At 50.6% G+C, this 25368-nt stretch overlaps 1 protein-coding gene across 2 annotated transcripts in view; it reads left to right on the top strand.

Annotated features, from left to right (window-relative positions):
• The window catches only part of ldlrad3 (low density lipoprotein receptor class A domain containing 3), a 43897-nt gene extending 19086 nt beyond the window's left edge, over positions 1-24811 (top strand). For both annotated transcript variants that reach the window (XM_023842188.2, XM_023842186.2), the window contains 5 exons: positions 748-894; positions 7657-7782; positions 8239-8373; positions 19767-20130; positions 20442-24811. In XM_023842188.2, the coding sequence (XP_023697956.1) occupies positions 748-894; positions 7657-7782; positions 8239-8373; positions 19767-20130; positions 20442-20604 (935 nt within the window). In that variant the 3' untranslated portion in view covers positions 20605-24811. The remainder of the gene's footprint in view (positions 1-747; positions 895-7656; positions 7783-8238; positions 8374-19766; positions 20131-20441) is intronic.
• Positions 24812-25368: the final 557 nt, after the last annotated feature.

Genomic DNA, 25368 nt, shown 5'->3' with positions numbered 1-25368 from the left:
TGTAGAAAATTATATGATAGCAGGGAGAATACTAGGACTCGTGAATCGTTGTTTCAAGCTGCCATTTTGGACAAATACATGGGGTCAGATCCCGCTGGCGGGATCGCCGACTCCAGACGGTTAAATGCAGTGAATTACGGCATCTCTGATGCTGGCTGAAGACTCAGACTCACACCTGCTTTTTCCTGCCTCTTGTCAATCAGCTAGATGTAGGCACGAGACTGGTCAGTGCTGAGGAGGCGGGCCCTGGCCGGGCATTACCATGGGCTATTGGTGGATGGCCTCAGGGTAAACCTGCTCCAGCAACACTCTGTCCAGCCCACCTGCTAGGCGCTAACTCTATCTTGAGCTGCTGCTGTATCACCAAGCGATCAGGTTCAGCATTAATACCAGCATCTACCGGCATTTCATATCACTGCCAGTCCCTCGTCCACCTCAATCTCAATAGGGTGGACTGAAAGAGATAGACAAGAGGCTCATTGTACTAGGCCACTAGGGTGGCGCTGTAACAGAGGGCAGCTGTGGTGTGTATGGTTGTGCTCACAAGAGCGTGGGTGTTTCCTGCAGCAGGGTTGGAGATGGTGGAGCCGTACTATGCGGTAAATGTGTCAGCGTGTGTGTGAGTTATGTTCTGGTGACTTTTGTCACATGACTCTATCCAGCGTGGACATGTGTCATGCTTCTCTGTGTACCTGTGCGGGTGCCTGTGGGGGTTTTAATGCTTTTCTCCCCCCCCCCTCCCCACAGATAGCCAGCTGCTTCCCGGGAACAACTTCACCATGGAGTGCAACATCCCGGGTAACTTCATGTGCGGCGATGGGAAGTGTGTCCCAGGAAGCTATCAGTGCAACGGGCAGCCCGACTGCTTCGACAAGAGCGATGAGAGGGGCTGCCGTGAGTGTCCCCCCCCCCCCGCAGGAATGGCTGAACACAGCATATCTCAGATCTCACCCGCATTGATAATCCTGGCACTGTGCTTAAGTCCATCTGCTTCTAACACTTAAGCAGCTGTGATACAGAGCCTGTCCTGGCCAGCATTGGCCTTTAGGATACACACACACACACACACACACCAGTTGGTCTTCCTATCGAAATGTGGACCGTCCATTCATTTCTATTGTAAAAACCCTAATCCCAACCACGACACCCTTAACCTCAGGGAGGACTTGTAGACTTAGTCACAGATCTCGGGTTTGAATTTGAACCTGCAGCCCTGGAGACTTGAGAAGATGATGCTGCCCACTCAGCATCTCATTCCGCTGTGGGAACGTTAAGTAACAAAGTGCCTTTAGTTTGGTTTTCATTAAGCGTTCCCGCACCCCCCACCCCCCCTTTCCTGGGGGGCAGTTCAATAACGATAGCAAGCTGCTTTGCAGTTCAGGAATTCTCTGGAAAGTCCCAAGTCTTCGGAAGAGACCAGAAGGACCAAGGAGTGGGGGGGGGGGAGGGTGGCAGTGTTCCGTGCCCCGTCCCTGCCTGTTCACGCCCAGCTCTCAGAAACTCCCGGTTTGATATATGGTTCCAATTACAGTGCCTGTAGATGGTCCATTTTTGGGGGAGGGGCTTCCACTTTGGTCTCACTGTGTCTCTTTAATGATCGTTTGAGGCCCCTCACGCCTTGCCTTGGGGGGGGGGGGGGGGGGTGGCATCTCACACACATGACACCCTGCAATCTTGTTCTTTCTGCTGGGTCTGCCTCAGGCAGGAGGAGGTGCTAGTCTTCTTTGTGGGGCTCCTCAACGTTTAAAGTGGGGGGGGGTGCGTTATTCTGGTCTGGCTCCTACCAGTTGACCAGGGAAAGCAACATTTCCAGCCTCCCCTCCCAGATGCCTACAGCCCTTTGCTCTTCGTAGACAGGCGTGAACTGTCCTATTCATAAGTCATGTGGTTGTCCTGGAGACCTCTGTTGGTCTTTTGTGTGCATTTGATTGGACGGTTAACTGGGGGTACAATGACGAGAGACTGTTATGGGGAACCCACTCAGACAGCAGGAATGTTTTACCTCGAGGCCTTCTGCCTCCATTCCCCGAGGGGGCTCCGCTCTGCAGTTCGCCGTCATCCTGACCTGCATTCCATCCTGATATCCCTGAGGGCAGACCGATATTCCTCACAAATGTCCCATCTCCCAGATACAGACAGTTCTGTATCCCTGACACTGTCCAATATCCCTTATGGTGGTCTGATATAATTGAAAGCAGCTCATTTCTTTCCAGTCTAAGATCCCGCTGTTCCATTAAAAGCCCTTGGATTGGATCCCACAGCAGTTACAGTGGCCAGCAAACGTGATACTGTTGCAAACACTGTGAGCTTAGTCTGTGACTGCCTCAATTAGCCAGTCAATCTATGTGTGGTACACTGTTTGAAACCATTCATATAGGAAGAGCGCAAAAATGGAAAGGGCTGGGGGACATACCTTAAGTCCCCTGTCAAAAGGTGTCCTACCCAGGTCCATTGCGTGTACCTCGCCCCCCGTCCCCCCCCCCGTGAGATCCACCCTTGGTTCGCTCCATGGCTTGGAGAATAGCGCCGGCTCTGAGTGGTTTTAACGCTGCTTTAAGTGAATCGTATTGCTGTTTGAATCCTGCACATACCTAATTAACCAGGGAAAGCATCATTTCCAGCCCCCTCCCAGTTTGTCAGTCTTATTATTCTTTATTCTTCTTCCAATTATTCCTTTGCATTCTGGTCTTTTGTATATGTAAGATACAGGATGCCATTGTGGTCTTTTATATGTGTAAGACACAGGGTGCCTACATTTCCTGCGGGATCAATAAAGCTCCTATCTGTCTGTCTGTCTGTCTGTCTGTGTCTGTCTGTCTGTCTGTCTGTCTGTCTGTCTGTCTGTCTATCTCTGTCTGTCTGTCTGTCTCTGTCTGTCTGTCTGTCTGTCTATCTCTGTCTGTCTATCTCTGTCTCTCTGTCTGTCTGTCTCTCAGCCAGTCACTCAATAATTGCTGCACCCTCCAGAACATTCTGCTGTATTCAAAGGCATATCTGCGCATTATTATGGAGGTACATAAGAGACCCTACAGCGGCGTTCATGACTTACTGCGATTTTCATGGCTGTGCCCTTTCCATTTAAGGACACCAGCCAGAAACCCGATTCATGACTTACTGTAAGAGTTACTGGTTTACTGCCGTCGAGGAGACCACCAAACACGATTAACTTCAATAAATATCCAGGTGGATGAAGGAGCTCTGCATGTAATCATTAGCTCAGCAGCAAAGAAAGAATGTTAATATTGTTTTTTGCTTACTGGATGCTTTTCTGTGTAGAGGGATTGGCACTGCGCATTATAAGATTCGCTTCAGGCGGGTGCACAGGTCCACATGGTGAGAGTAGAAGGAAGTGAGGGGACTTTATGAGGGTTTGGGAATATAGCAGATTTAGGGGGCTCTAGCCACCATATTTTTTTTTATCTCAGCATCCCTGAAATTATATTAATCCATTTATCTGTTTGTCTTGTATTTTTATACACATTTCAAACCCAAAATGCAGCCAATTTTTGGGGTCTACAAATGGGAGGGGGCTGTAGCCGTAAGGTCTGTTCTGTTGGGGGGCAGAAAAAAAGATGAGTGTTGTATTATCAGGGCCTGGGTCACCTGACCCTGTCCCGCCCCAAAACATCCTCTCCCTCCCCCAGTCTTGCAGCCAACATGTGTGGTTTTTGGTGTAGGAGGTCATGCGTGTTTACCTGAGGCTCAGCGTGTCTGAGGTTGTATCCGGTTGCCTCGCGGTCATCATTACATCATTAACGCCCCCCACCAACGAGATGGGATGATGTCACGGCTTGCTCACGTCAGCATTCTAAGAATTACGTTATATATATGTTTTTTTCCAGCCTACATGCAGACATGTTACGGTCTAATTAGTGCTGGTGTGGGTGGGGGGGCGTGGGGGTCAGGTCAGAGAGCACCATGTTTATGGCGCCATCAGAACACACCGCGTTTCCAGGGCTAGTTGCCATGACGGCCATGCTGTGGACTATACTAATAGTTAAGAATATTTGCCTACCATTGATGAAGTCCCAAGTGCAAGCCAGCATCGGGGGGGGGGGGCTGGCCTGTCTCTCCTCTGCCCTGGGGGAGCCTCCCACCTGGCCCAGCTGTGCAGATAAGTGAGATTATTTCCCAACACCGGTCCTCCGGCCTGTTTCCAGGGAACGCTTTAGGGTGGCACTCCAGCGAGGTGGTTAGAGGAGAGGAAAGGCAGCTATTGCAATCTCTGTTTGCTCATTGTGGGCTTATATGAGATGGGACACGCAAGGCAGAAAAGTGTGACTTTGACCACCTTTATCTTAGGGGGCAGCGTGTGGCTCAACAGGCTAAGCCTTTGTGCCTGCGATCGGCAGGTCGCCGGTTCAAGCCCTGACAGAATAATCATGTCTGTGGGCCCTTGAGCAAGGCCCTTAACCCCCCAGCTCCATGGGCACCACTGCCAGTGGCTGCCAAGTTTGCTCACACCTACATGTGCGTCATGGAGAGCAAGATGGGTAGGCAAAAAGAGAATTTATTGTTAAGTGTTATTGTTATTAAATACCAAGTGACTGCATCCTCAATTCCTCCCTCTGTCCTGACGTGTGCTTCAGTGTCCTTAGGATTGAGGTGATGTGGCTAAATAGTCAGGGGAGATTCTGTCCTATGGGCAGGATTGAGGGGCCACGTGATTGGATGAGGTTTTCCTCCCTCCGGCTTTGATTGGACAGCTGCTTATACTGTAATTAATGGCGACCAGCAGCCATGACGTATCGAATGGGCCGTGTTTACTGCACAGCCGGAGACGGCAGGTGAGACCTGAGCAAAATGAGGAAGAACTTACTGAAGCATGACGATGCCTCACGTTTATAGTGGCCATGAAAACCGTTCACTCAAAGCAGGTCCATTACAAAGCACTTAATGATGTAATTAACAGCCAGAGTGGCTCGCTGTGTGAGAGACTAGCTGATTCCGTGATATTTTAGCCAAGATTTTATTTTCCCTCCTTTCACTGTCAAAGCTCGCTCATCAAATGATGAAAGTGGTGAAAGTTACCATTCCTAAAATATTTGTGCAAATGGAGCGTTAACGGGTGGCCAAACGTAGCTGGCCAAAACCATGGCGAGTCGATGGGGGTGGGGGGGGGGCAGCATTCTATCACATCTGCACGTCAAAGGTGGGGCCATCCTTTAAAATGTGGTGATTGATTGCTTTTGTCTTGCTGACTCGGCTCAGCCTGTCTCTGTGGCCACTGTCCTTACATCCGAGTGCCATTAGCTATTGATTTTATTTCAGGATACAGAATACAGGGTCAGAGGGTGTGTTCAGCCCAGTGCCTTGCTTGCCTCTCCCTGGCTTTCTGCACAGCGCTCAGCTCCTGTATCACCTATCTGTCCTAGTCGATCCCTGATGGTGGTGCTGGTGATGAGCAATGACAGGGAGTGGAGTGGGGGAGGTAGGGCCAGGCTCTGACCCCAGCTGCCCAACAAATTCCCCATCAACTTCCTACCCTCCTGACAGCACCCCCTAGTGTTGTGAGCCGGCGACGCGGGCAGCATTGCAAGCTCTTGTCGCACCCAGACCCGTCGGTACCCGCCGTGGCAGCAGGATGTGAGCCTAGAGGCATTCTGACAGTGACACAGAGAGAAGGGAGACGAGATGAAATCTGTAAACAACGTTCGACTGTAACAGAAAATGCCTGGAAAGAAATTAAACATGGAGGAAATAAGGAAACTATGGAGCACCTTTAAATCTAAATACATTTAAGTAGACATCTGTGATTATCAAGGTCAGCGGTGGTAGCTGGTACCCAGTAATCAGTCATACGCTGGACTTTCCTTTGTTGAATATGGCTGAGCTCACTGGCTGGGGGCCTATTTCCATGGCTCTCGTCCTTGGTCCTGCGAGGCCACAGCGCTCGCGGGTGTTTTTTTCCCTACTTTCCTCAGTGTCAGTATCGAGGGGAGGGGGGGGGGGGGGGCTGCATCAATTTAATTAGTCCAGCGGCGCCCTTAAGCGACCAGACAGAAAATCGACGAGGGCAGCAGCCAACCTGCAGCCGCTAAACCGTTTGGCGCGTGGGACCAAAAAGCGCCGATGATGGTCCAGGTGTCCGCTAGCTTTGTGCAGGCAGGCAGCAGGCCCCCTGCGACCCCAGCTAGGGGGGGTCACACATGTCTTGGGACTGCGAGTAGGAGGGGGTTGCATCCCAGGGCAAGAGATCTGCCCATTCAGTGCTGCCACACAAAGGAAAAACACTGTAACTGCATCCGTCCATCAGTTTTCTATCCCCACTTGTGCTATGCAGGGTCACTGGTTCAGAGCCTAACCCAGAAACTATGGAAGCAAGACAGGGCACAACCCAGGATGGGGTACCAACCCACCGCAGGGCAAGCTCACACACCATTCATACATAGTCGCACCCATGGATAATTTGGCCTGGCATGTTTTTGGACTGTGGGGGTAAACCAGAGAACCAGTAGGATGGTATAAGCAGGTCCGAGTAGCCAGATGAGATCAAGTAACATTACTGGAGGAATAACAAGGGTAATTAATATTTTCCCAAGTATTCTCAAAGCTTGTCTGTCATTCCATTTTTCACTAGAGGTTTTACAACACAACATTCCATTATTTCTGATTAGTTTTGCTTGTCGCATTTGTCTGGATGCGTACACAGTACCTGGCATTTCAGCAGCGTGAAAAGGGGCCTCTGCACGTGGAAGCTGTGAGCTGGGCCCCCAGATGCTCGCGGGAGAGTGAGACTCGGTCTGTGGGGCTTCTGTTCACTCGTGCAGTTTTTTAAAATTCAGAGCCCCGTCCCGTGTCATGCTCAGTTCTCATTTGAGGGAATGGAAGGGAGTCGACGTTATGTTAAGCAAGCTAAGACGCACTGCTGTTTTTATGCATGGGGAGGGGGGGATTGACAGGGTGCACTTCAATCCCTTTTCGTAACGTCTGGCGCGATTTGTCGTGCTTAACGCCTCCTTGAGAGAGGCTGTTTCATCTGCGCTTTTGGGCAGGTCTGGTGCCGGGGGCTATGTGTGCATGTCGGCCCGAACGTGGAAAGCCTGCGGGAATTAGCGGTAACCGCCTGAACCGCAGACTCTGGGTCGTTTCCACCCCCCCCTCCCCCCCAGCGACTTACTCATGAAGCGTGACACGCGGAGCCATGCAGCCGTGTGTCTCTGCACCAAGCCTGCAGCCCGTTGTGGGACCCTTTGCACGGTCGCTGCTTTCCGGCGGTTCGCTGGCTTTTTAACATTCTTGCAGGCTCCTGCATGCCCCCCCCCCCCACACCCTGCCCTGTCCTTCCTCTAAATTGGCCGACAGGGCGGTTGGTTGATGGCTTCCTGCTGGAGAAGCTTCCAGCATGGAGCAACATGGGGTCTGGATGCAAGCAGTACAAGGAAAGCAGAAACACTATAGCAGGCTTGCCTCCTACCAGCCATACAGCCATTATTGGTCCTGTAATCACCTTCACCCCCCCTCTGGACCCCCGTAATTGTATCCTGTCCCCTGCTCCCCCAGCCCTGCCAGAAGTCTCCCTATTGTATATCCACATCACTGTACCCCCCAGTCTATAACCGCATCCCCCCCGCTCACACCGCCCGGTCCGGTCCAGTCCGGTCCAGCCTTAACCAGTCCCCGGTTCCCTAATTATATCCTGCCTCCTCTCCGCAGCCAAGCTGAGGTCCAAGTGCGCGTCCACATTCTTCGCCTGTGCAAACGGCGAGCACTGCATCATCGGCCGCTTCCGCTGCAACGGCTTCACCGACTGTCCGGACGGCAGCGACGAGGAGAACTGCAGTGAGTTGGCCGACGGTGCCCCCGGTTGTTGGGGGGGGGGGGTCACTTAAAGGCCAGAGTGTGATTCTACTTGGGGCATGTGACAGGAAGCACATAGGGATTGTGGGTAATTGGTGTACGGCCTGACATTAAACGCGAGTACAGGCAAGGGAAACCTGCCCGTATTAAATGTAACATGGGGGTTCCATGGTGTGAGCGCTGGTCTCCAGAGCCCAGTTCCTTCTCCCAGCTCAGCCGTACGTGGTGTCGACGGCCATGGACCACAGCCTCCCTCTGGGTGGGGCTGACGTCTCACAGAGTGCCCCCCCAGCAGGGAGCACGGGCTGGCTCAGCCCCATTGTCCCGGGGAGCGTCAGTCTCTGTGTCGGGCCCGTGGCCTCGCCGAGAGGGGGGCGGGGCTGTGACAGCGGCAGATACCCCCCCCCCACCCTGACACTGCGTCCTCTCCCCATGCAGCGGCTAACCCCCTGGTGTGCTCCGCCACCCGCTTCCACTGCCGCAACGGGCGTTGCGTCGATCGCAGTTTCCTATGCAACGGCCAGGACAACTGCCTGGACAACAGCGATGAGGAGGAATGCCACACCACCCCTGGTGCGTAGATGCGTGCACACACACACACAGACACACACACACACACAAGCACGCCCACAAATATGTACTCACACATGCACACACACGGACGCACGCACACACACACACATGCACATGCACACACACACCGTGCACCTGCTTTCCACAAGGAATGAATTCGTTGTTACGTGTGATCTGTCACTTTGCCAGAATGAATGCCAAATTCAGGTGGTCTGAGGGAAATGTTTTAAAGTTTAAACGTGCCGGTTCCCTCCGGCTCTCCTGCAGCTCCTTGTTTTATGGCTGCGTCATGCATACGCTGGCTTTATGGTTACCTTGTTACCTTGTTCCTGTCTGTCGGCGATAGTGTACAGTACTGTAAGTCTTAGGCAGTCAAAGGAAATGTTTAAAGCTACTTATCTGGGTAGTAAGGGTAAGGGTTTGCTCAGAGAAAAAAAAACACAATTTAACATTAAAACATATGCAAAAAAAAACACAATTAAAAACTAACAGGAATTTCTTTTGTTGTCCAAAAAGTTACTGGTATCTTGTTGGATGGCTAGACGAACACCGCTTCAGTTCCCAAACCTCTCCTCAGGGGCACCGTAGCCATTCCATGTTTTAGTTCACAACCAGCTGACTTAATGAATTAACATAATATGTTAAATTACTCAATGAGATATTAGTCATTCGAGGCATATTAGCGGTCGAGTCAGAAACTACATGTGAGTATTGGTTGGTTTATGAAGATACTGTAGTGACTTTAGCAGAGGTTTTGGAATGGCAAAGCTAACACACTTTGACAGGCATAATATCGTTTTACACCAACAGGAAGATCATTCAAACATCGTTTTTATTGACTAACTATTTGCACCGCGCTGCAAATTGCTGAGTAAGTATGAACCCTGAGCAGTAAGGCACTTGCATCCAAATGCAAACGCCTTAACACCAGTCCCTGTGCCACTGCAAACTTTCGGGTGAAAATTTCAGCCCTTCCTTTGTCAGGGAGAGCTTGGATGCAGCAAGCGCCTACCACTCTCTGCTCCGTCCCGCTCTGGTCTGGCCCGGCCTGGCCCTGTGCTAATCGCAGGCATGCTGTCGGGGGCTGATAAGAGCCACGAGCTCTGATAAGCTACCTGAGCCGCACCCCGTCTCCGTCGCTCCTCTCTGAAGGGCCCAAATCTCTGCTATCCTCCTGCAGCAACCCAGTGATGTTGCAGACCCTCTGATAATTAAACCTCGCCACACCGTCAGCCCCTTAATGCTGAAGTTTGCGGTTTCCGTGGGGTGATTAATTCAGCCTGTAGCACCTTGGGATGGAATGGGTGGGTGGGGGGCTGTTCTCCTCCTCCTTTACTTTCCTCTCGCTTGAGTGACGCTGACTTGACGTCTCCTGGATGTTCCAGGCCAGTGAGTTCACAGGACTTCAGCGGAGACGCTGATGTTTGATGGTGGAAAAGGATCCACTTCCTTTGTGCATTGAAGATGTGTCATTTGTCCTCTGATTGGTGACATCTGATGCTTTAGTTATGGATCAGTATCTAGGGTTTGTGAGTGAGTGTGTGTGTGAGGTTATGTATGTATTACATTGTGGAGACCAAATGTCCACACAATGTGATAAAAACCTGTTATTTTGACGTTGTGGGGACCATTTTTTTTTCTGAATCAAAAAAAAAAAGCCAAAAGTCTTGTATTTTGTTTGGTTACTTATGGTTAAGGTTCGGGCTGGGTAGGAGTTAGGGTCGTCATAGTTGGGATTAGGCCCATAGAAAAGAATGGCGAGTCCTCATAAAGACATGAATACATGGACTGTGTGTGTGTGTGTGTGTGTGTGTGTGTGTGTGTGTGTGTGTGTGACCGTCTTTCACGCCTCGTCAGGGGCATGATGAGCAGGCTGCAGCGAGAGACTCCAGTCACAGATGCCAACCTGCCATCAGTTATCCTCGCCGTCACGGCATTGGTCTGGCAGCTAGAGCGGCGTCGGCAAGCGCGCCGCCAATGGCAATCCATCGGTTTACACGTTGGCTCGTTCAGAAGCAGCCGTGTTTCCTTCTGCGCCATCGCACACTTCTCTGGTCCCGAGGAGCCGGACATGCTCACTGCGTATACTGGAGCATAAGGAGACACTGCGGAGCCTCATCCATCACTGGCGGCCAGCTGGCCTGCAAGCGCGAAAGCAGGCCTGTCCCCAAACTCGCCGGCCCACATTAGGATGGGCCGGCCTCCCCAGCACATTCTTAATGGGTTCTGAAATGCCCTTGAAATTCTGCTCCAGCTCTTCTACAGCCCAGAACACTTTTATGATGTGTCTGTGTGTTTGTGTGTGTGTCTCTGCGCGTGCATCTGCCTGCTGCGCGTGTTTGTGAGTCTTTGCTCCCCCCACTGGCATAGTCCCGCCCCCCCAGTCTTCATCAAAGGGTTAAATAGGGCCATCCGAGCGTGTGGGCGGATGGGGTGAACTGGCAGCCCTGTCCCCCAGGAGGGAGGGGTCCGTCGGCCCCCATTCTTTAGCGTGTCACGCGCCCCCAAACCCTGAACTAGGCCAGGCTGTTCAGCTCCCAGAATCACTCCCGCCTCCCCACCGGTGCGTAACCATGGCGATGGTGGCCAAGTGGCAACGTACTAGTCCAGCGACCCGTGGTGGAATTTCAGCCAGGACAAAAGAGCCAGTGTTCCCAGGCCGCCCCCCTGCCCCCTGGAGTGACCTTGGCCGGCGTTGGGGCTGAGATCACCGCGAAGGCACTGAACACCTCACCTCCTGACATCTCAGAGGCCGCAGAGTGCTGCACTTTCCCGCTCCGAGGGCTCCGTCTCCTGCTAACTCCTCCTCCAGCGTATCCATGGATGTGCTCTCCGGGAATGTGCACGTAGGCGTGGCTTCATGTCAGGTGGGCGGAGATTGGCTCACATCACTCTCCCTCTCTCTTACTGTCACTCTCTCTCACTCTGTTCCCATCTGTATATGGAGTCGTGTCACACAGAAGCAGGAGCCAAAGAGGGGTATAGATACCATGGCAGATTCAAGGGGCCCAGTGCTATAGGGGCCCAGCGCTATAGGGGCCCAGCGCTATAGGGGCCCAGCACTATAGGGGCCCTTGAATACAGCAATTTATAACTTAGGGGAATATGGTCAATTTTATCCCCCCCTTTCCCCCCCACCACACCTGGCAGCATATTTTATCATCAAGGGGAGGAATTTCTTCAGAAAGTGGCAACCCTAGGCCCAAGATGACATTTTGCCGGGGGGGCCCGGAGTGTCTAGCTATGCCCCTGCACAGAGGTGATCCAGGCCCCCCCTGAACTTCCAGAGAACAGAAGATCCTTTTTTTCTGTTCGCCTTTGGCTGTCAGGACATACATCATTTATTGTAGCGGCGCAGGCAGACGGTACAGAACAGGGCTGCAGCACTGCAGAGCAGAATATCTGTGGTACAGCAACGTAGCCCCAGGAAACCTCTCCTTTCAGAGTTATACCTCTCCTGATGCCAGTCAGTCTGACGGAAAGACTGTGGGTCTGCTGACGCCGATGCCAGAAGCGTGAGCGAGCTGGGGAGGGCCGTGCCGGGCTGCGGTGGAAGGCACAGGCTCTCTGGTGGTGACGAGTGGACATTGCAGGGTCCGGGCGTGAAATGGCACCTACTCATTTACGCGGCGATAAAGGCTGCGGCTCTTTAAGTGCCGCTACTCCTCGCTCCACGGCTGACATAAGTAGCAGAGCGTTTATCGGGCCTCCAGTGAGCCTGTTTATCTCACTCCGCCATGTTTCATTTCTTAGGCATTCCTACATGAAGTAAGTAGCAAGAATTTTATTTTAATACGGAACCAGCCGACCATACAGTGCTTATCCAGTACGGGTTTGGTGGGGGGGGCGGTGTTGGAGCCAATTTCAGGAAACTCATGGCAATTTTTAGGATGAGATGCCAGTCTATCATAGGGCAATTTAGAGGTATGTTTTTTGTATCTGGAAGGAAGACCATGCAAACTCTACCTATCCAGTGGGGCCAGGAGTCAGACTTAAAGCACTGGAGATGCCCGGTGCGTGCCGTTCAGTCTAATGGGATGTCTTTGGACCCCAGGAGGTCCATATGGTCCTGAGAGGAACAGAACATAGGCACACTCCCCGAGCAGAGCAGAGGTGTGCTTTATTACAGTCAGGCTGCAATAATATTTCTGTCTTGCTTCATTTACATTGATCATTATACCATAGCAGGGGTGACAGGAGAAGGTCAGCGGCAAACGTGTGTTGAACCATTAAATTTATTGTTGGTTTAGTGCTGACTGATAGCGTGGGCAGCTCTGCCCCAGAGTGAGGAATTTAATTTGGAGACCTGGGCTCTGGTGACACGGAGAGCATTGCAGACCCGCCAGGCGTGTTCCTTTACCAGCATGCTACCCGTGGGAGGAACCGCGGGAGCGAAACCCCATCATGTGCCGGCGGAGCAGGACAGCCAGCGCGGTTTTAAACGGAGAAGTGTTCTTTGTCGGTTTTATTTGCGGTCGTTAGCCCACCAGCCAGGGGGAAAAACCAGCACAGGGATGAGAAAAACATGTGCAGGGAGGGGTCATCATTGTTGTGTTCCAGGGCACAAAATGGAAAACAGGAAGGAGGGTGGGGCGGAGGGAGGGGTGAGGTGTCCAATGAAAAGTGAAGACTGGGGGGAGGGAGGGGGGAGGTGTCCAATGAAGAGTGAAGACTGAGGGGAGGGAGGGGGGAGGTGTCCAATGAAGAGTGAAGACTGAGGGGAGGGGGGAGGTGAGGAGGAGCAAAGCTAATGATGGAAGTGAAGCCAAAACCCAACACCATCACTGACCCTATTTCTGTTGTCCTACTTCTAACCTTTCCTCTGCTCTGTGCCCATTGGCTGACTGTGCCGCATCCCAGAATGCCCCACCTGCCTGGAGCTCGGCCATGGAACCATGCTGCCAGCCCAACAGTCGTGCCGCAGTGGCCTCTTACTGCCGTTTCCGCACGCCCTCCCCGAGGATCCCGCCTAGCGCTTTGCTCCGAGACATGATGCGTAAGCCGCTTGAAGTGGTAATTCCAGACGGCTCCCACAGAGACTTTATTTTTATCCGTCTCTCCCCTGTCTGCCTCCCTTTCCCCTCCTCCGATGCTCTGTCGGATTTCCGCCTCCGGAAGTCTTCCTTCTCCGCTCCCGCTTCCCTGACCTTCCCGCCAGGCTCTTGTCTCTTGGCCTCATTCCGCTTCTGTTTTCGTCAAGCCTATCACCCTCCAGCTCCCATTGGCCAGACCGGGCTCCCCATGTGGAAAGCATGTTGGCTGCAGGTGTCACACACAGGTGACACACCAAGAGGAGAAGAACGAGGTCGACCATCTGTAGCTGACACGACTTCGGTCCGCAAAGCTCATCAAACTTCATGGAAGGCGCCGACAGTCAGCAGGGTAGCCGAATGGGCTAACGGCCTGCAAACTGCTAACATCCCTACAGGCCTGAGCCTGGTGGACGTTAGCAACCCTCTAGCTGTGAATGAGGGACCCATAAAGCACTATGATAGCCGCTTGAATAAATCTGTCAGTTGTCCCTGTGCTAAATTAACTTCTAAAGTTTCAATCCATGTATTCGGACACTCGTGCTGTAGCAGTGAGCATGTGTTGGTTGCCCTAAACATTCCCGGACCAACTTCTCACCACCCACTACTGATGCCGTGGCCGGCGTGGCGTCCGCACCGCACTTAAAGGGGCAGCTCACCCAAAAATCAAAAAAACATATGATTCAAATATGCTGTAGGACTGTCTATCCATCCAGATTGTTGTGGTGAGCGTTGCCTAGTTTTGGAGCAATCTGCTATAGAAATGTCAGGCTTCCCTTGAATATAAAAATTTGACAGCAATGCCTCTTACCAGAAATCTTGACCCGGTTACTCAAGATAATCCGTAGACTTTGTAGTGAGCAGTTTAATGTAGGAACTATTTTCTTTCTGCTGAACTCCACATACCAACTGTATCCCTACGCAGCACTTAGTGCCGGGGATGTTCGCACTCCTGAAGATCTGCCCCGATGTTAACGTCAGTGTCCTTTTTGCCTGAGCTCTAACGTTAGGTAGGTTAGTGGTGACGAGGTGGCCCTACAGCTACTGATGGTAGCAGGTCAAATCCAGCGGTTTGAGACACAAAGACTGGGCCCCAATTCGGAAGATTTGACCGTTGTATTCTGATGAAGACTCAGTGAGAGCGGGAGGGTGGATGCTGGACTGGTTGATGTCATCTTTGGCTTCCGGATGTCAGGGCTGTATCAGTGGCCACCGTGAATACCCCCTCCATGACCTCTCACACTCATTAGGTGCCTTGGGTTGAGTTGGGACTATTCTAAGCCCACCCTTATCTGAGGTGGTGCCACATGATCCCAAGCGGACCTGCGTCCATTCCGGCCGGAGGCAATCAGCCAGGAATCGGTGTGCCGGTGCTTAGAGAGTGAGTGTTTTCTTAATGTGCCTTTTAGTTACTCCACTGCCCCCCTAAACTGTCTCCTTACACCCCCCCCTATTGCTAATCTTCCCCCACAAAACCACCATCAATGCAGTCAAGGAACTGGGCTCTGAAACCCAAACATCTCCTCAAAGACCACGCTCAAGGCGCACGGAGTCTCTGTGGCATCTTCGAGACGACGCTCCCGGGTCAATTAAGCAGGCTATTTGTGTTGAGGCTCATTATGGGATGTTTCTGAGTATGCCACAGGCCCCCCTGACTCACAGAGGCCGCATTGTTCTGAGATGCCCTCGGCGTAAGGCGGTTAAAGTGTCGTCTCCTTTGTGTTCCATGCCGGTGTGAGGAAAGCCGCTTTGAAAGGGGCCAGCGGAGGAGAGGAGGTTCGGATCTCGGGGTGTCACCCACTCTGCTAGGTAGGACCTCATTCATGCCTGCTCTCATCCGCAGGATCTTTCAGGAGAAGCGACGGGGGGTTAAATTGAGGGCAGGAGACGAGGGAGATGTAATGGGCTCATTGGACACCCCCCCCCCCCACGCTTCACTGTTCAACAGAACAACTCTGAGAAGGGGCTGATTATCTCTGAAGTTAAATACAATCCTCCTCCTTTTCAGGTTACAGAAAATAATGATCTCGCTTTGCTAGGGAAAAGCCCCCATACGCCAGTCACCAGTCGCCACACCATCTTTGGTGTTTCCCTTGTGCTGAAGACACTATTCCTCATCTATTAAGAAGGACTTTCAGACCATTTATTACAAAGGAAACAAAGAGAAATTTAAATAACTGAAACTGTCAAACGGTTCTTCTGATGTGGCCGGCTGGAAGGCTAGCAGACCTGGTAGTACTGCAAGGCTGCGGGGGTGGGGGTGGGGGTGGGGCACTAACATGTCTGTTCATGCCTGTGGTAAGTTTTTTAATACTGTTCTATGAAAACAGCTCCTCTGTTACTCTAATTATAACTGTTTGTGGCAGCCTTTTGTAGCAAGAATGTAATGTGTTTTCTGAAAAAGGCTCCTGGCGAATTGATGATAATTGTAATGCCGATTTAAGTTTAATTAGTCACGTGGAAGCGGTTCAGCGAGGAGTGGATGTTTTTTGTGCCTGTAACAGTCTGCGCTGTACTTCAGTGCTCGATCTAACGCACCCGTACGCTTTGCAGGCCTGGTCAGAACTGGAGTCCATGTTTTAATTCTGGCTCTGAGTGGAAACCTTGGTCTCTTCCAGGTTTGTTGTCTGGCCCAAATTTTACTCTTTTTTTTTGCTCTCAGCATGCACACGGAAGTTAATCCCCCAGTCCTTCCTCAGTCACCCACGGACACCCACCTAAAGGCCAGAATATGTTGACCTACCCCCTCCACTCCCCCCAGTTGCCACAGAAACCGCTCACCCCTTTTTGCATGTCCCGTGATTATCTCATCTTCAAAGCTGCTCCACAGTCTTCCTTTGAACTATGACCCTGCACCACAACCGCCCCCCCCCCCCCCCCAGAAAGAACTTTCAGCTGCCCTTGAAAGATTTTATAATTCCCAGTCATGCCGTCTTTGGAAACCAACTGAATTATTCAGTGGTTTGATCACTCTGTGGTTAAAAAAAGTTTTTATTTTTAATCAACTGCTACAAAATTTATTTAAACACGGCTGTAATCTTGAAATTCCCGCCCTGCAGACTGCTGTCAGTGTTGACTGGCAACGCCCCCCCAACAATGAGGCCACTTTGTCGGCTTCTATGCGCAAAAGCCAAGGAGATAATGGCCCAGGCCAAGCCTGACAAGCTATTATAAGGGAGCCAAATGCGTTGGATAGAGCGTGACAGCCTCTCACGCTCTCAGTACTGAGTGTGTGTACTCTATGGCGCCCCCTGGAGATAAAGCGTGGAAGAACATGCATCTGGCAAGGAGTCGGAGTGCAGTTGGCCAGACATGATCTCCTGAGCTAGTGGCTGGGGGTCCGGGTTGTGTATATAAATTGAGACCTGATTCGGCAGGCATATTATAAAGCCTAGTTTCACAGCCCACGGTCCCACTGACATCCTGAATTGGAGCCTGCGGGTAAATGGTGGGGAAAGTTGGCTTCCGCCTTGTTTATCTGGGATCGTTTACCCAAAGGGGGCGAGGAAGGCGTAATTCAAGGGGAGGATTTCAGTAAAAAATTAACATATCATACTGCCCCCTGCTGGGGTCATTTATATTTGCAGGTTTTTGTAATACATTTATTTTTTATTTTTTGCCTTTGATTTGCCCGTCACTGCAGTGACTCATGTGATTGCGTGTATGAGTTCACACTTATTATCTATGGCAACAAAGCAACATGTGGATTAAAAGTCATCCTTCCATCCATCCTTCCATCCATCCATCCACGATCACTGATCTTGGTCACAGTCATGGGAAAAGAGAAATCAGCGGCATGATTTCTAGAAGAAACATGCTAAAAATCTCAGCAAAATAATCTCCAGTATTTAAAATGGGTCCTTTGAACTGCTATGCTTTTCCACAAGTTTTTGAAATTTTTCTTTATTTGTCAAATTCAGTTGCCCACATTCTGACTGAAAAATTCTCAATGGATAATTGAATCCCCACGTACAACAGAAAGGCAGCCGGAAGGTGGAAATTTAAAGGCCTGCGGTTTCCCACAATGCACCTGAACGCGATCACGCACTCGAAACAAGACAAACACCTTTCATCATTTTGTCTGTCCAGCAGGGGTGGGAACAAAGTCGCAGGCCTGCCGCTCATTCACATTCTTGGCCCTGGCTACCAGTGGGGATTGAGAATTTCACTCTGAAAAATGCTGTATCTCAGCAACGAGGCACCATGGTGTGCAGCAATTAAAGTTCATCCCCAGTTGAACCAAAGCAGGGTCCCACAGCCGTCCTGCAAAGCTGGCTCTTATTCCGTGCCTGGGTCACGGTAACACATTTCCATCTGGGACATTGTTCAGGCTTTCTCTGTCTTTGTAGGGGGGCTTTTCATTTCATAACGAGTTTAGTTCCCTTCAGTACCACATGTGTGACTCGCTGAGCTAGTTCTGTGCAGCAGAATACGGGGATAAAATGGGGACGGGGGTCACAGGCAGAGTGTCCACACCCATCTCTCCGCATTGAACCTGTTTATGTATTTTTATGTAATTTATTCTTGTTTTTTATTTGTTATTTTCTTCCTCAAGGGACCTTAGTGTTTATTTTTTTTGGGGGGGGGAGAGATTTCCAAACAGCAGTGAATGAAAGTGAAGAAAATTTCCGAGAGCGCGTCCGTCAGGGCCGAGTCGGCTGTCGGCCATCGCACACAGCCTCGTAGGTAAACAAAAGCCGAGCCTCAGCAGGTGGGGGCTGGCCTTTGGTCTACTGGGGGGAGGGCAGCAGAGATGGTGTAGGGCTGGCCTTGACCCCCCAGGAGGAGTGCTGCCTTTGGCTTTAGTCACCCTCCACAGGACACCGACCTGATTGGGATGAGAGTGAGTCAACAGAGGAGGTTAGTGGTTGGTGGAGAACAGCGGGGGAGGGGGGGGAGCTGATTACGCGACTCCCCATGGCCGTTACAGTGTATCACGGATCACAGGGTTTAGCAGAGCGGGGTGTGTGGGGCAGCAGGTCGCCGTGGCACCCCGAGTTCCACCCCCCACCTCCCACGGGCAGTCAATTTACAGGGTCTGAAACTGAAACTGGGGGCTCCAGAACTGTGATAAAAGCCTATTATTTTGACATTGTGGGGGGCATTTTTTGGGAAACTCAGTTTTATAAAAATCTGTGAATGCAATCAAAAAACTAAAAATGCCAAAAGTCTCAAACTTTATTTGGTTGTTTATGGTTAAGGTTAGGGCTGGGTAGGGTTGTCATTGTTGGGATTAGGGTCTTTCTTATAGAAATGAATGGACGGTCCCCACAAAGACATGAATACAAATGTGTGTGTGTGGGTGTGGGTGGTGGCTGGAGACCCCTTATCTGTGTGTGTGTGACAGAGCTACGCTGAGCAGGTAGAGCCGAATCATGCCGGATGGGATCGGAGCCACTTGAAATCCTGCAGGGTTATAAAACATCCTGCAGTTTAAAGGAGCAGCACAGGCCGATCAGAAACAGACCGAGAGAAACGGAGACAGAGCGCAGGTCCCAATCTGCGGGATTTCCGCCTGAGGGGGTGACGGCGCTGTCCCGCTCCTGCCATCAGCCCGGCGATGTTTTAGAGATCGCCATCCTCGGGGTGATGTGGCAAAGTGCTCGGCATGATCTGATCTCCCCGATGCCGTTATGGCCTCCAGCCTCCGCCTGCATGACTGAGATCAGCCCCATGGCGGGTCAGTGGCCGCTGTATTTACCCTCCCCTTGTCCCCTGCCCAGCCGGGGCCGTCTCATAATTAGGCTCTGTGGCCGCAGGAGGCGACCACCACCATTCAGAGGGGCTCTTTCATTGGCTGGCCAGCCGGGCGGGGGAAGGCGGGGCATGGCCTGCTACCGGCCCCGGTCGTGGGGTCAGGTTCACAACAGGTTGCCATGGATACAGAGCTCCCTGTTGGGCTTCTGCGTGCCCTGACACAAGGCACCACCCCCCCTCCCCCACCAAGACAAAAGGATACACCATATGGGCATAAAAAGGCGGTGCCCCCAGCTGCCCCCCACCCCTGGCTTCCGGGTGAGCAAAAGGACACGGAGCTCACAAGCATCCTGGGCCCCCAGAGGATGGTGAAGCCATCTTTGTTTCACGTGTGCTTCCTGTGTGGGGGGGGGGTATGTTTCTCACTGACCCGGGATTGTGGTGGGGGGGGTAACAAGGGCATCCCTCTGTCTTCACGGCGGCTGCATCTGGGTAGTCATGTCATTCTCACGGACGCACACTGTCCTTCTGTACGTGCGGGAGACAGTGCGGGAGACAGTGCGGGTGACAGTGCGGGAGACAGTGCGGGAGACAGTGCGGGAGACAGTGCTCCACTGTCAGCTGGCGGGACTGAGCTCTTACCCCCACCCCCCTTTCTTTTTGCAGAGGCTCCCAGGCAGGACTTTGTGACGCTGGACTACCGACTGCGCTACTACCCCAGCATCACGTACGCCGTCATCGGCAGCGCTGTCATCTTCGTCCTGGTGGTGGCGCTGTTGGCCCTGGTGCTGCACCACCAGCGGAAGCGCAGTATGCTGATCCCGCGGGCCGTGCGGCCCGGGGGCCACCAGCAGCCGCTGCTCTTGTCCCGCCTCGTCATCCTGGACCGGGCCCACGCCCCGGGCCTGTCGCCCACCTCCGGCATGTTCAGCAGCCGCCCCAGCCTCCACCTGCTCTCCAGCGCCCTCTACCCTGCGGGGCACCCCATGGACTCCCCGCCCTCCTACTCCCAGGCCGTGCTGGACGTCAGGTACGCCCCCACTCCTCCCTTTAGCCTGACTCGGTTCCTTATAACCCCCCCCCCCACCTCCCCTGGCTATACTGGACATTTAAAGCTTTTGCAAAAAGGATAACCCAGTCAAGTTATTAGCAGAGGAATTAAGTGCCTTTTTCGGGTGCGATTTCATACTCGTTCCCAGAGTTTTTACGGCTCCGTCTAATGAAAGAGAAATAAGGAGCTTCCCTCACTTTTCTTAATCCTATCAGGACATTTTCCATTAGCTGCATTTTTTTTCTAGAACATTCTAAAACCCCCAATCCACCTCTTCTCGCTACCCGCAGCCGCCCCCCCTGGTTTGACCTCCCGCCTCCGCCCTACCACCCTGACGGGGAGGCTCCGCCCCAGAGGGATCTTCCCCCATACGAGGCCCGATCAGCCCCACCCGAGTCCATCCATCCAGAGAGGACCCCCGCCAGCCCCAGGGAGCAGTCGGATCAGCTGTAATCCGTCCGTTGCCTGTGCATGAACAGCAGGTCCAACTGGGCCAGTCAACATGGAGCTCCGGTTGGAGGTCCTGCTCCTTCTGTTGGAGGATTCTATGGAGAAAACCATCACCCCTGCTTCTCTGCATGCATCGAAATGCTCTTTCCCCCAGCGGAGGACGGGTAAAGCCGCCACGCCTCACTGACGTTGGCGCACACCCATGAAGGATGCTACTCCGTATGAACCCCGGCAACATGGACTCCAGAGGTGCGCTTGGTAGGGTGATGCGCCACTAACACCCTTCTCCAGCAGAGGGCACTCTAGCGCACTTTCAGTGTATAAGCTCAACATGTAGCTCTTCTTTATCGACTGGAATGTATGTTTTCAGTATGATTTCAGATATATTTACTAGTTTTTCACTAGTATTTTTACCAATATTTTCACTGCTTACAATATGACGATATGATGTTGTGTAAAAAATGTAATGTTTGTGTATGTATGTACATATATATATATATTCTTATGTATATATGATGATTCCACAGATAAAGTAATATTGATGTAAGTAATACAGAATCTGAAGGTATTTAAAGAAGGGTTTATTACTCCGTATGAGTGCATATGGTAAAATACTCGGGAGCTCGGTGTGGCCCCAGAAACTTGCCTGTTAGTTTTCACTCCCGCACTCCTGTAAGGCAACAGCGCCTCCGAGTGGCACTGAATGGAAGTAGTGCCACAAGGAGACGTGTGACGTTGTCCATGATGCCTCCTGACACTTTCCGCTTCTGCGTTTGCTGTTCTCATACTCCTTGTGTCAGGGCCCCGCCTTCTCCTCCCGTGAGCTGCAGGAGGGGGGTTTTCTACCCACTTTAAACTGGAATATAAGCTTGGAGGAGCTGCTTGCCAAGGATCGCGCTTGAGGGCCAGTCGTAGGGCCAGTCGTAGGGCCCGTCGTAGGGCCAGTCGTAGGGCCCAATTGCATTGATGCTCAGTAAGGCTCTTGGAGGTCCATCTGCTTTATGCTGGCGGGTTGGGCAGCCCTCATCGCTGCCGGGCTGATTTGGATGGCCCAGCCCCCCCTGTCCTTTCGAATGTAGAGACGTATCCTACCTCACCACTCCTCTTGTGTGTCGTACCATCAGGGCCTGCCATTTGTGCCCCGTTGCATGTGCTGTCTTCATCGTGCTCCTTCCCTACGCTCTGTGACGTCAGTTTTCTTGGGTGTGTGCATACCTGTAGCACTTGCAGACTTCAGAATGTTTCCTTTTCGACTCTCCGTAAATCCCAGCCAAAGCACAGTAGAGTGACTCCTGGTTTCTTCCAAACATCCTGATCTGAAGCTGCTTGCGTGGCCAACAGACACCGGCCTGACCTCCCATCCGTCAGCCTGCCTTCCCACTGCTCCTCCCGCTGCTTGGGATTCTCCTTCTTGTCCTTCTAACGCCTCTGGATCTCTGGGACTTAATGACCACAGTGAAAGACTTTCAAAGACGACGTTCCAGACCTCTCGTTTACAAACCAAGCACAGCTGTGTAAAAAAAACGAAAAATCAATCTAATTTTTTATGAGCTTCAAGAATCTTTTCTTTCATTACTGAGTTCTCTAGGAAGGCCAGAAGAATGTTGCTTTATATATGAAGCAGATTCACAAGAGCTTGGCAACTCCCCCACAACAGTAAAAAAAAAATTCAGCTGTAGACGCACAAAAAGCTGTGGACAGGAAAGTCCCCCCTCATCCAAAGGCCTGGAGGTGTGAGACAGTAGCACTGCTCACTGAGTCACCCTAATAGTAGCAGTTAACATGCAAAGCTGAATTACACTGAGTCTGTTACAAGAGGATTTCCAACCGTTAGCTAACAATAGTCTGCTATCGAGTTTCTGCAGCTGAACTTTAAACCAGCCCTGGCCTGATATCAGTTAAAAACACACCAGGCCGTCTTTGGTTGGGGCCACGTCATTAGGTAAATGATTACACTACATGGATATGTGATGTCAGGCCAGCGTTGCCACTGTGAGGGCTTTTCCGATTGGCCGAGCTCAGCAGGGCAGTAGCCGCGAGGGCATTTCCGATTGGCCGAGCTCAGCAGGGCAGTAGCCGCGAGGGCTTTTCCGATTGGCCGAGCTCAGCAGGGCAGTAGGTGAGTCCAGACCTGAGTCAGAAAGCAACCGGCTGGTTACAGTAAGAGGAATACATCCCTCAAAGAGCTACATGTGACAGGCACTGCTCCACATAACATTCTGTTAGTTCGTGCTTCGATTTATCCAGCTTTCTACATGGTCTACTGTTCTCCTTGGCCTGTGGAAGCCAAAATGTTTGTGAATAATAACGGGATTTCCCTTCTCCGACCCGCCTGGCTTTCTCACCCCCTTGAGCGCCTGTAAGCAAGGTGACATAGACAGACTCGACGGCCCAAACACGATGGTTCCTCTCAGGTCAGTGACACCTCACGTCAGTTACAGATTGTCTTGTCTCTTACAAGTAGAATCAGAATCAGAAATATCTTTATTGGGCAAGTATACTAAATGTATTGAGGGATTTGCCTTGTGAGTGCTCTGGTACAATGTTAAACATGCAAGACAATTTCAAAATAATTTACTGTATAAGTATGTACATAAGAAAATTTTACATGTGCTTTTAGAGATGTGGGTTTCCTACCTGTCTGAAACCAGGGGCACCCAAATTAATCTACCCCCCACCCCCAATCATATCTGTGATCATATAACTAAAAAATGAGGATGAGGATATTTTTTCATGAACTAGATAATAATGCTAACATTAATGTGGGCCCCCTGTCTTGCCTTACAAACACAGTTCGCATGGCATTGTGGGTATTTTTGCAGTAACGTGCTTGGCTGACCTCCTCCTTCCCATGAGCCTGTGCCCAAGGACAAATGCACCACAGTGAGGCTAAAGTAAATGCCAGAGTTTCTTGTTTTTAAATTTTAATTATTCTTCTGTTTTGAAAAGGCCCCATTTCCTTGCAAGTTAATTATAGCAGAAATCCCAGTCCCACAAAGATGTGTTCTGAGCAGCAGAGTAAATATCACACACCATCTGTCATTCACTGTGTTTGAAGAAATCGGTGAGTTTTTAAACTGGAATGTCTGTCTTTTCTAGAGCTGTGTTCTAAACCGGACTGTTTTTCTATGCCTGAAAATTCAATGGCTGTCTGATGTCCAGAGACCAATTTTATCTGAAATGTATGTTAATGTTTACACGTGTGTTGCATTGTAGGAGGTGAAAAGAAAAATATGCTTGCAAAGCACAAAATAAAAACACAAAAAACATGATTTTATCCGAGTTGGTGAGTAATGGTAGTCTGTTACAGAAGCTCGTAATGTCAATAGCAGGTGTCACATTAAGCACTCAAGAATCTGTTCATTTGGCAGACAGTTTTGTGAAGCCTTATCAGAAAGCACAGGTATGGAGAACACATTCAGCTCTGGGAAAAAAAATGAGACCACTCTGTATTTTTTAAAAATATGCATTTTTAAATCCTGGTTTGATCCTGGTTCTGGTAGCAGAAGGCTACACTGCGAGGCAGGCTGCTTCCAGGCTCAAAGTTTCTAAGACACCAGTACACAGGAACAAGGTGAAGCAGGAGACACTAGGAACGACCAGAAACCAGCCAGGGAGAGGGCAGAAGAGACTTGCTAATGGCAGAGATGATCATCAACTTATCCGACAGTGCCTCATAAATCGGAGGATGACCTCAAGTGACCTTCAAAAAGAATGAGAAACATTAAGCGGTGTGAAGTGCACTGCTAGGACAGTTCGTATCAGGCTGCTAGAAGCAGGACTGCAGTCCCATAAAATAAGGAAGAAGCCCTTCATTAATGAGAAGCAGGGAAGAGCCAGGCTGCAGTTTGCGTAACAATGTATATTTTATAAAAAAAAAATACCCATAAATTGAGAAATGAGTGAAATAAAATTTTTTGCTGTGGTCTCAATTTTTTCAGAGCTTTATATGTGCGTGTGACGATTATTTAAATTACGTTTACAGCCAATAATTGAAAAGTTGCGGACAACTTGGCAAGGCAGAACACTAGTCTGCAATACCGATAATGTCCACCAGTCGGCGCCGTTTTAAATGGCTCATGTCGTCGATATGAACAAAGCTATCTGTAAATTGTATATAATCTGCTATCCTCTTTGCCTTATAATGTGCATTTCTTGACTGTATTATTTGTTGTATTAACTTTATTAAATAAATATGGTGTTGTGTATTTACAGGTTTGATTTTTTGTGTGCTTGGTGGTGTGCCATAGTATTGTATGTGTGTATTTTAAAGTTAAATGATCTCAGCAACATTCAATAAAAATCAAGGAAAAATTATTTGAATTTAATGTAGTCATTTGAGATCAAGTAACCAAACAGATACGTCATTTTAACATTCAAATACAAGAATTTTCCTCTGTGATCAATAAAATTTATTATACCTTATTTTACACCTTACTGACATATAAGTTTTTGTCCCAAACCAGTCCTTATAACCAATGGCATCACAATAGTACAAGACATTAATAATATTAAAAAACATCCTTGTATGTTTGCTCATACAAGGATGTAAACTGACCAGTTCTGCTCCATAGTCCTGAGTTAACAGGGTAGTGAGTGGCTCAGTGGGCTAAGCCTCTGTGCTTATGAGCTGAAGGTTACTGGTTCGAGCCCTAGCCCTGGTGGAATGGTGGTGCTGAAAGAAAGAAAAGCATTCCAGTATAGCTATGTAAATACAAGCTTAAGTTCTTACTTGGGGATCCTGGAGCACACAACTTAATCAATGCT

This window comes from Paramormyrops kingsleyae, chromosome 13 (assembly GCF_048594095.1).
Source record: "Paramormyrops kingsleyae isolate MSU_618 chromosome 13, PKINGS_0.4, whole genome shotgun sequence".
In the NCBI taxonomy this organism is placed as follows: Eukaryota; Metazoa; Chordata; class Actinopteri; order Osteoglossiformes; family Mormyridae; genus Paramormyrops; species Paramormyrops kingsleyae.
The sequence above is the reverse complement of the archived record's forward strand: the minus strand, read 5'-3'. Positions and strand labels throughout refer to the sequence as shown.